General features: G+C 41.8%; 1 protein-coding gene across 3 annotated transcripts; it reads left to right on the top strand.

Annotated features, from left to right (window-relative positions):
- Positions 1 to 997: 997 nt before the first annotated feature.
- tlr13 (Toll-like receptor 13) lies at positions 998 to 9459 on the top strand. Of its 3 annotated transcripts, none has more exons than XM_045701845.1 (4): positions 998 to 1943; positions 5327 to 7975; positions 8255 to 8372; positions 8721 to 9459. In XM_045701845.1, exons 2-4 carry the CDS (start codon positions 5446 to 5448, stop codon positions 8959 to 8961), a joined length of 2889 nt encoding a protein of 962 aa, XP_045557801.1. In that variant the 5' UTR covers positions 998 to 1943; positions 5327 to 5445; the 3' UTR covers positions 8962 to 9459.
- The last annotated feature ends 1882 nt before the right edge of the window (positions 9460 to 11341 follow it).

Raw genomic sequence — 11341 nt, 5'->3', positions numbered from 1 at the left:
TAGTTTTCTATGTTTAGGATTGGGTGTTGGACTCTCAATTGGAGGCAGGTGTTTCTAGTTGCCTCTGATTGAGAGTCCTATATAGAGGTGTGTGTTTGGTTTGGTTAGGTTGTGGGTAGTTGTATTTGCACTGCTGTTTGTCTAGCCTGCAAATCTGTTAGCTGTCGTTCTGTTTCTTGTTTTTCCCGTTACTCACTTTAATAATAAATTAAAGTATGAGTATTCCGGTACCCGCTGCGCCTAGGTCTCATCTCTTCGACAGCTGTGACAGGTCCATTATCAGCAACCATCACTCCTGTGTTCCAATGGCACGTTGTGTTAGCTAATCCAAGTTGATCATTTTAAAAGGCTAATTAACATCAGGAAGAATTTGGAGAGGAACCCAATTGGACTCGATATTTGGCGAAAAGCCACCTTTTATTCTGAAAAAGGAAACAAATTCCTTTATATGGAACTGAAATGTCAGGAAAACCAAGTCAGGAAAAGGAAATGGATCTACATATTATCAGTTGAGTTTCTTTCTATGGATTCTTCTGTATTTCTGGGTTCTATTTAATCCAGTAAATTGCTACACAATGAAACACTGCAGAATCAGGGAATCTCTGTGCTATGTGATAGCAGGAGCCTCAATGCTGTACCAGCAGACATTCCATCATTGGTGAGATCTGTAACAAAGAAGAACATTTCACAGATAAAAAGTGAGGACTTTAAAGATCTAACGATTCTCAAAATGTTAATAATGTAGAGCAACAGGATCTCTCATGTGGAGAATGGGTCTTTTTCAGACCTGGTGGCTCTAGAGCAGCTTAATCTGGCCTTTAACAAACTCACGTCCCTCTCAGACCAAAAATATGTCTCATGAAGCTTACGTCATTATTCAATTGTTTTCACTGCATCAGGGATAGCGTACACAGATGTTTTGGCTTTATCGCCTTCAGTTTGTAGGTACAATTTTCTTTATATTCATAACAGCATTTGTAGTGAACAACCGATGAGAAGCAAATGCTTCCAATCTGGGTTGCCACTCATATGCCAATCAGGCACGTGGCTTTTCTGGCCTACCTGTATACAAGTTAGTCACAAAGAAATACGTCTGTGTACGCTGGGGTAGGGAGGCAGGAGGAGAAGTGAGTAAGAGGGGAGCAGGCCCAAAATAGAGCAGGCCCAAAATGCTGAGTCAGTCATTTCACTTATCAACCAGAGCTGTTCCAGCACATGACTTCGTGACAGACATGTTCCCACTGTCACCATGCAGAGATACGACCATTACACATGATACACCACAGACACAGCTCAAATGTATTGTGTGTGTGTGTGTGTGTTTCACCTCAAGGAAAAGGTTAGCTGATCTCTGTATTAAAATATTAAGACTACAAAAAGGTGTAGTTAGTCCGCACTCAAAAGGATGTCGCATAAACCTTACTTCATTATTCCATTTTTTTTCACTGCATCAGGGATATGCCATCTCCTCTCTCACCTTCCTTCCCTCTCCCCCTCTCTCCTGGCTCTATCCTCTTTCCACTAAACCTCTCCACCTCTCTCCTCCTACAATACTCCTCCCCTGTCTCCCCTTCTGAAATGAAACTGTCGTTTTGAGCCACTGTATTAGAATTGTCTCTGTTTTTCACGTTAGCTGTCAATGTCAAGTACCCCAATAAAGCACAACTCTGGGTGACCTCATTCCATGTCATTTGAAATGTTTAGTATATAAAAACTAGTTCAGGCCTTCATCAATGTTTTCTTATTCCTTGATAATCTTCTGTTAGTCAAAAACAAGGCCTACTGATAGTGAGGAGCAAGTTACACAGGAAATAGATAATTGGTATACTGTCTCAATATGAGACTTATAAGGGCATTGTACCTTGTGAAACAAGTTTTAGAACCTGGAAGTAAAACTGCATGTGAGAAGCGTAGTGAGAAGCGTATGTCCTCTTCTGCTTATGGTGAGTAAAACAGTAAAAAGCTATATATTTTCACATTTACCTCTGTCTTTTTAACAGCACTTTTGTTCAGTTTGACTACTTGTTTGACTACTTCAGTATAGTATTATTTACCATTATATAAAGTTAACAGTTTATGAACCAAGTTGGTTAATTGGACTATCTATAAGTAGGGCTGTCAAATGAGTGATTAAAAAAGCTGTCTGTAATTGCATGATTAACTATGACTATAGGGTTGTTCCATATCATTTCAATCATTTTCTGTCAGCGCCCCTTTTGATTTGAATGAAACCTTCCATAGTATACAGTGCCTTCAGAAAACATTCACACCCCTTGACTCTTTCCACATTTTGTTGGGTTACAGTTTGAATTCAAAATGGATTTCATTTATATTTTTTTGGTCACTGGCTTAGACACAAAACCTGATTAATGTCAAAGTGGAACTATGTTTGTAGACATTTTTACAATTAAATAAATACATGTAAAGCTGAAATGTATTGAGTCAATATGTATTCAACCCCTTTTGTTATGGCAAGCCTAAATAAGTTCAGGAGTAAACATTTGCTTAACAAGTCATAATAAGTTGCATGGACTCAATCTGTGTGCAATAATAGTGTTTTGACAATTTTTGAATGACTACCATATATCTGTTCACCACAAATACAATTATCTGTAAGGTCCCTTAGTCGATCAGTGAATTTTAAACACAGATTAAACCTCAAAGACTAGGAAGGTTTTCCAATGGGGCACCTATTGGTAGTAAAAAAAAGCAGACATTGAATGTCCCTTTGAACATGGTGAAGTTATTAATTACACTTTGGGTGGTGTATCAATACACCCAGTCACAACAAAGATACAGGCGTCCTTCCTAACTCTGTTGCAGTTGAGGAAGGAAACTGCTCAGGGATTTCACCATGAGGCCACAGAATGAAAGGAAGGAAGTCTGTACAAAATAAAAAAAATTGAAATATGCATCCTGTTCGGCAACAAGGCACTAAAGTAATACTGCAACAACAAAAAAATGTTGGGCTGTACAAATTATGTTTGGGGAAAATCAATACAACACATCCCTGAGTACCACTCTCCATATTTTCAAGCACAGTTGTGGCGACATGTTATGGGTATGCTTGTAATTGTTAAGGACTGGGTAGTTTTTCAGGATAGAAAGAAACAGAATGGAGTACAGGCAAAATCCTATAAGAAAACCTGGTTCAGGCTGCTTTGCACTGTCACGACTCCTGCCGATGGTGACTCCTCTCACTGTTCGGGTGGAGCTCGGCGGTCGTCGTCACCGGCCTACTAGCTGCCACCGATCCCTTTTTCCCTTTTCTGTTGGTTTTGTCTTTATTGGTTTCACCTGTGTTCTATTATTGATTAGTTGGGTATTTAAGCCCGTTTCCCCACCTGTTCTGTGTGCGGGCTTATTTCTGTCGTTCACTGGTTTTTGTGTAGTGGAACGTGTTTTTTGGATCCTTGTGTTTTTTGATTATACCCTGTTGTTGTTCTTGGGTGTATACTCTCTTTGACGGTGCATTTATTAAAGCACGATAGCAAACACTCTTGTTTCCTGCGCCTGACTCCACACCCACTACATCAAGCGTTACAGAAGCCCGCACCTTTAAGTATGGAGTTAGCAGGAGCAGCCACCAACCCTCTCCCTTCTATGGAGGAATGGGTCCTCCTCCACACCACCGTACTCCATCGAATCGGGTCAGCGATGGACCTAATGATGGAGAGGATGGACCGATGGGAGAGGAGTGGTCTCCTCTCTTCGCCTCCGACTCACCAGATGAGTTCACATACTCCGCTCCCTCCTACGTCTGGTTCTGGCGCATTACGTCTTGCGCTCCCGAGGGAGTATGATGGGGCAGCAGCGGGGTGCCAGGGGTTTCTGCTTCAGATTGACTTATACCTGGCTACCGTGAGGCCGACTCCCTCGGGAGAGGAGAGTGTGAGCCTCCTCGTCTCCTGCCTGACGGGGCGAGCGTTGGAATGGGCCAACGCTGTCTGGAACAGCCCCAACTCAGCGAGAGAGAACTACCCTGAGTTCACCCGCCGTTTCCGAGCCGTATTCGATCACCCTCCAGAAGGCCGGGCGACGGGTGAGCGACTGTTTAATCTCAGGCAGGAGACGAGGAGCGCGCAAGACTTCGCTCTGGAGTTCCGAACCTTGGCTGCGAGGGCCGGGTGGAACGACAGGGCCCTAATAGATCATTACCGGTGCAGCCTCCGGGAGGACGTCCGCAGGGAGCTAGCCTGTCGGGACACTACACTCTCCCTGGATGAACTGATTGACATGTCAATCCGACTGGACAATCTGCTGGCTGCCCGCGGGCGTTCAGAAAGGGTCCTGTCAGTTCTACCTCCTAGTCCTCCTGCGCCCATTCCCATGGAGCTCGGAGGGGCTGCATCTACGGGAACCGGAGGAGGGTAGTGGTACTCTCTCTATCCTACTATTTTCCTTTCGGCATGGTTAATACCTGCCTGGCGCCCCAACAAAATCTTTATCTTTACCCCTCTCTAACAATACTGCTACATATTTTCTTATTCCTTGATAACCTTCTGTTAGTAAAAAACAAGGCCAACTGATCGCGAGGAGCAAGTTACACAGGAAATAGACTGTTCCTTGACTGTTAGTATGCGGTCTCAATATGGGAGTTATAAGGGTATGTATAAGGGTATGTTCTACAGGAGCTGAAAGGGTTAATGGGGAAAGTGAAGCAAGTTTTAGAACAGAAGTAAAATGGCATGTGACTGAGGAACTACTTGAGGGAAATGTTGCGTATTCCATGATCACATTATAACTACTGTAAACCCTTGTTAGAGTGAGAAGCATATGTCCTCTTCTGCTTATGGTGAGTAAAACAGTAAAAAGCTATATATTTTCACATTTTCTCTGTCTTGTTTAACAGCTTTTGTTCAGTTTGACTACTTCAGTATAGTATTATTTACCATTATATGAAGTTAACAGTTTAGGAACCAAGTTGGTTAATTGGATTACCCATAAGTAGGGCTGTCAAATGATTGATTAATGTATGCAATTATATGACAAACTCTGGTCCATATAGTTATTCGTCATCATGTGACATGACCAAGGAAACGTCTTTTAGGTTTCTAGGGTTATGTGATGTCTTTCAGTGAATACAGTATTGATTAATACTATTACATGGTAAAAACTGCAGTAAGTAAATATGAATCAGGCACAATTATAACCAGGAAAATCCACTTGTATCTTCTGATTTGGGCACTAGAACAACTGATGAAATATGATTGTCTTATTTTTTTGCAATCTGTTTTCATTCTGTAATTAACGAAAGTCATATGTCCTCCACCTATGATGACACAGTTATTTAAAATGTTTTGTATTTGTCTTTTATTTACATTAGATCTCAAGTAGCCTATAAGTCAAATACATCAGGAAGAGTCTTGAGAAGAACCTCATTGGACTCCATTTGTTGGTGACAAGCCACTTTTTCTTCCAAAAAAGGAAACAAAACCCCTTAATATGGAACTGAAAATAACCATGTCAGGAAAAGGACATGGGTCTACATATTCTCAGTTGAGTTTCTTTCTATGGATTCTTCTGTATTTCTGGGTTCTATTTAATCCAGTAAATGGTTACTCAATGAAACACTGCAGAATCAGGGAATCTCTAAATACGTCTGTGCTATGTGATGGCAGGAACCTCAATGCCGTACCAGCAGACATCCCATCATTGGTGAGAACTGTAAACATAGCAAAGAATAACATTTCACAGATAAAAAGTGAGGACTTCAAAGATCTAACGTTCCTCAAAATGTTAATCATGTACAGCAACAGGATCTCTCATGTGGAGAATGGGTCTTTTTCAGACCTGGTGGCTCTAGAGCAGCTGAATCTGTCCTTTAACAAACTCACTTCCCTCTCAGACCAAATGTTTAAGGGCCTGGATAACCTCACAGTACTACACCTGGATAACAACCACATCTCAAGTATCTCATCATCTTTTCAGTTACTCTTCAGCTTGAAGGTACTGAACTTAACCAGCAACAAACTGCATTGTTTCAAGGAGCTTCAGCACATTTTACAATTACCAAGCTTGCTGAAGTTGTTCATTGGGAACAACAGCTTGACCTCTTTGCAGTCACAGGAAATATCAAATAGGTCAATAGGGCTGACAGAGCTGGATCTATCCAGGAATCCTCTGGAGATCTTCAGTGTCACAGCAGATATTTTTCCCTATCTTAAGAATTTAGACCTCTCCTTCTGTGGCATTAATGGAAGCATGGAATGGGATGTAGCAGACAGGTATTTTCTGAGGAATGTGAGCAGTCTCGACTTGAGTGGCATTCACATGTCTTTACAGGGGATTAGTTCAGTGCTCCAGAGCATCAACCTTTCTTTGGCATCTCTGGGGCTGGGTAAAATAGGAAGAGATAATCTCATTAATGTAGCCTGCCACATACCTACACTGAAGACACTCCGATTGCAATGTAATAACTTCAGTACTGTCTCTGACAAGCTGCTGCAGTCCTGCACACAGGTGACTGACCTGGACATATCAGGTAATAATATTACTGACCTGTCAGAAGCCGCTTTTCGATCAATTAAAGGTCTTAAAACTCTGATACTAGACAATGACGGCCTCTCTTCTGTGCCGAATGCTACAAGGAATCTCCCCACATTGAAAAAATTGGATCTCAGCTACAACATCATCAAAACTTTAGGCTGCTCGGATTTCTCCAATCTAAGAAGACTCGAAAAACTCTATCTTAACAACAATTTAATCTCAAACCTTGAAGGTTGTGTTTTCCAGGATTTAAGGGCCTTAAATAGCCTGACACTTAGAAGGAACCGCATCCTAAACTTAGGTGATGCTTTCACAAAGGGTTTGCAACATTTAAAGAGCTTGGATTTAGGATTCAATAAACTAACTAACATCAGAACAAAGTACTTCAAAAGCTTAAGATCACTTGAGGATTTGGCTTTATATGACAATCAAATAAAGACACTGGAAGATGGGGCCTTTGTGGGTTTGGCCAAACTTAAAAATCTTGTTCTGCTAAACAATGTTATAGGTAAAAGTGAAATCCGAGGTGCTGTGTTCAAAGGACTTAGAAGCTTAAAAACTCTCAATATGGCTTCCAATGCTATCAAATATGAAAAAGATGAACTACTCCAACCACCACCCTTCACTGACCTGTCATCTCTGGAAAACCTCTACATATTTAGTCAGCATTATAGTAAGTATAAGAGACAGTCTTATCTACCTTCCAACTTTCTTGAAGGTCTGAAAATGTTATCAGAGTTCCAAGCAGGGAATCTTCATATTATGTCCCTGCACCCTGACGTATTCATTTACACACCCCAGTTGTTGTCCCTTGATATCAGCCAGAATTGGTTCAAAGCCCTCTCCCCAGAGCTCTTTCACCCAATCCCCAAGCTCAAAAGACTCACCATCTCCAAAACTGAACTTGAGTCATTAGATTTCCTTATAGAAGCCAATCTCACTCAAGTTCATTTCTTAAAGGTGAGACAGAATAAAATTACATGGACCAATGAGACAGTGCTGCACTCTCTCCCAGCCTTAACTCTCCTGGATATGCAAAGGAATCCTTTCATTTGTGACTGCAGAAATGCTTGGTTTGTTCATTGGGCTGAGAGCAACAACCAAACACAAGTTGCTTATGCCCATGACTATCCATGTAACTATCCAGACGATCTCAAGAACACTAAACTGTTGGACCTGGACACCCACTCCTGTTCAGTGGACCTAGGCGTCTTCTACTTCATCTCAACCACTTCTCTGGTCCTCCTCACCCTGCTGGGGTCCTTTATCTATCATCACCTGAGGTGGCAGGTGGTATATGCCTACTACCTCTTCCTGGCTTATCTCCATGACACCAAGCGGAGGAACAGACAAGCTCCTCATCAGTACGATGCCTTCATTTCCTACAACACCCATGATGAATCCTGGGTCGTGAGGGAGCTGCTGCCAGAGTTGGAGGGAGAGCAGGGCTGGAAGTTGTGTCTTCACCACCGGGACTTCCAGCCAGGTATCACATATTTAGCACAACAATTGGTCATTGTATTGAAATGCATTGTTATTTCAGACATTTTAGATGAATATTCTGGATGTAACACAGGCTTGTGTGAGTGACCTGCATCCAGTACAGCATTAAATGCCATCTGAAACAGGAAGTTGCATAATACTAAGATTGTACAGATTCAGTTGCAACACATGGTGTCCCAGTAACTACATACACTTACAACTAGTAGGTACATTGTCAAAAATCACTGCTTACAAAGGATTTGTTTCTCACCATGTTCCACAGGTAAACCCATCATAGAGAACATCACAGACGCCATCTACAGGAGCAGGAAAACCATCTGTGTGATCACCCACCAATATCTGGAGAGCGAGTGGTGCTCCAGAGAGATCCAGGTGGCCAGGTTGGTTTAATGTCTTTCTATTTATAGTTGTATGACTGTCCAGGGGTTTGTTTCCCTGAAGCTTCATAGCTAATATTCCCTTTTTTTCTCTCAATGTCCCAGACCCACTCCACTCATAGAACAGCAAAGTGCTTTATTTGACCGATGTTGTTTCTATATCAATAGACAATTGACATTCAAATATCGATTTGATCATTTTTACTCTCTTGTGGCTTTGCATCACGGTTGTCGAGAGATAACAATGTGCAATGTGGTGAGCTTCAGGTATGATGTTTTTTGGAAAATCACACCGTGTATGGGACTTGGGTTGTCTACGCAAACACTGAAATAAAAGAATGCTCTCTCCAGCTTCCGTCTTTTTGATGAGCAGAAGGATGTGCTGATCCTGGTGTTTCTCGAAGAGATCCCAGACCACCAGCTCTCACCCTACCACCGCATGAGGAGGCTGGTGAAGAGACGCACCTACCTGAGCTGGCCAAGAGCTGGGGAGGACACAAGGGTCTTCTGGCAGAAACTCCAGGTGGCTTTGGAGACCAGGGACTTGCCTGCGGAAGAGAACCCCATCCTCACCGGGGTGGAGAGACAGTGACATAGACAACTGTCATGCTCCGATTTATATTCTATTTTTTGTTTTACTTTTAAATATTTATTTTATATGTTACATGATTGAATAACATTAACCAATGCTAATTCTTAATCAATCCAAGGTTATAATTGGCCTACACTTGCTTAGTTACATGTGTTGATTACTTTTTCTATTAACCTAGCTGGTATTTCTCATTCTGATACTTCCTAACTCTTTTTTAAAAACTTTTCGCATTGTGTCGTTCTGTATTGCTAGATAATATTGCACTGTTGGAGCTAGAAAACACAAGCATTTCACTGCACCTGCGATGACATCTGAAAATCTGCGCACGTGACTAATAAACTTTGATTTGGTAATTGTCTTTGGAATGAACAGCTCTTCAAAAATAAGATGTAGCATTGTTATTATTACATTTAATTCACTTTGTGCAATATGTATTTTACCTTTGTCAAGTGAAGCAAGTTGAATAAAGAACACTTGCTCTATTTTGGAGCAACAGTGTTTGACTAGTTTTAATATTAACACAAAGATCAGTTAACCTTTCCTTGAGGTGCAACACACACACGCACGCACACACACACACACACACACACACACACACACACACACACACACACACACACACACACACACACACACACACACACACAGAGAGAGGTTTAGCCTTTCTGCTGAACTTATTATAATATTTTAGCCTGACAGATTGCAAAATGATTCATATTTATTGATGCTGGATACAAGCATTTGTCTTTTTTGCCTGTCAGCTCAGCGATAATATATAAGTCACCAACAAACCCACACCGAATCTGATTAGTTGGAATTATCACAGAGTATGGTCTCATTTAAATAAGATTACCACACAGACTGTTCAGGAAGTATTACACACTTTGCATAACAGCCTATTGTGATGTTGGTGCAAGATTGTGATATCTCCTAGGCTACAGCACAGCTCCAAACCATATGGCTTGAATATATCCCTAGAGGAGACATTGTAATATTACAGTAACCACCCATGTTTATTAATCAATTTGTCAACTGCAAAGGACTATTCGTATAGTCTTCTTTGTCGTCATACATTTTTGTTCGTACATTTTACTTGTATTATTGACAGAACATGTTGAACTGTTTGAAAGGCATTTAGACAAGTATTCTTGGAATTTGAAAAGGGGAAAGCAGTATTATTTGCATGTTGTCCTCAATCAATGAAATCCATATGTTGTTTCTGAAAAAACAGTTTAATCAACAATATCTGTATCATATTCTTTCATCTCTGTAACTAATGACTGTAACACTAATAAACACCCGGTCTATCAGTAACCCACCATGATAACATTAAATAGCTTCCGACTGGGCACAGACGTCAATTCAACATTTATTCCACGTTTGTTAAACGTAATTTAATTGAAATGACGTGGAAACAACGTTGATTGAACCAGTGTGTACCCTATCAAATTTTCAAATCAAATTTATTTTTATATAGCCCTTCGTACATCAGCTGATATTCTCAAAGTGCTGTACAGAAACCCAGCCTAAAACCCCAAACAGCAAGCAAAGCATGTGAAAGAAGCACGGTGGCTAGGAAAAACTCCCTAGGAAAAACTCCCTAGAAAGGCCAAAAACCTAGGAAGAAACCTAGAGAGGAACCAGGCTATGAGGGGTGGCCAGTCCTCTTCTGGCTGTGCAGGGTGGATATTATAACAGAACATGGTCAAAATGTTAAAATGTTAAAATGTTCATAAATGACCAGCATGGTCAAATAATAATAATCATAGTAGTTGTCGAGGGTGCAACAAGCACGTCCGGTGAACAGGTCAGGGTTCCATAGCCGCAGGCAGAACAGTTGAAACTGGAGCAGCAGCACGGCCAGGTGGACTGGGGACAGCAAGGAGTCATCATACCAGGTAGTCCTGAGGCATGGTCCTAGGGCTCAGGTCCTCCGAGAGAAAGACAGAAAGAGAGAAAGAGAGAATTAGAGAGAGCATATTTAAATTCACACAGGACACCGGATAAGACAAGAGAAATGCTCCAGATGTAACAGACTGACCCTAGCCCCCGACACATAAACTACTGCAGCATAAATACTGGAGGCTGAGACAGGAGGGATCAGAAGACACTGTGGCCCCATCCGATGATACCCCGGACAGGGCCAAACAGGCAGGATATAACCCCACCCACTTTGCCAAAGCACAGCCCCCACACCACTAGAGGGATGTCTCCAACCACCAACTTACCGTCCTAAGACAAGGCCGAGTATAGCCCACAACGATCTCCGCCATGGCACAACCCAAGGGGGGCGCCAACCCAGACAGGAAGACCACGTCAGTGACTCAACCCACTCAAGTGACGCACCCCTCCCATGGACGGCATGGAAGAACACCAGTAG

The sequence above is a fragment of the Salmo salar genome, chromosome ssa19 (assembly GCF_905237065.1).
Source record: "Salmo salar chromosome ssa19, Ssal_v3.1, whole genome shotgun sequence".
In the NCBI taxonomy this organism is placed as follows: domain Eukaryota; kingdom Metazoa; phylum Chordata; class Actinopteri; order Salmoniformes; family Salmonidae; genus Salmo; species Salmo salar.
The sequence above is the reverse complement of the archived record's forward strand: the minus strand, read 5'-3'. Positions and strand labels throughout refer to the sequence as shown.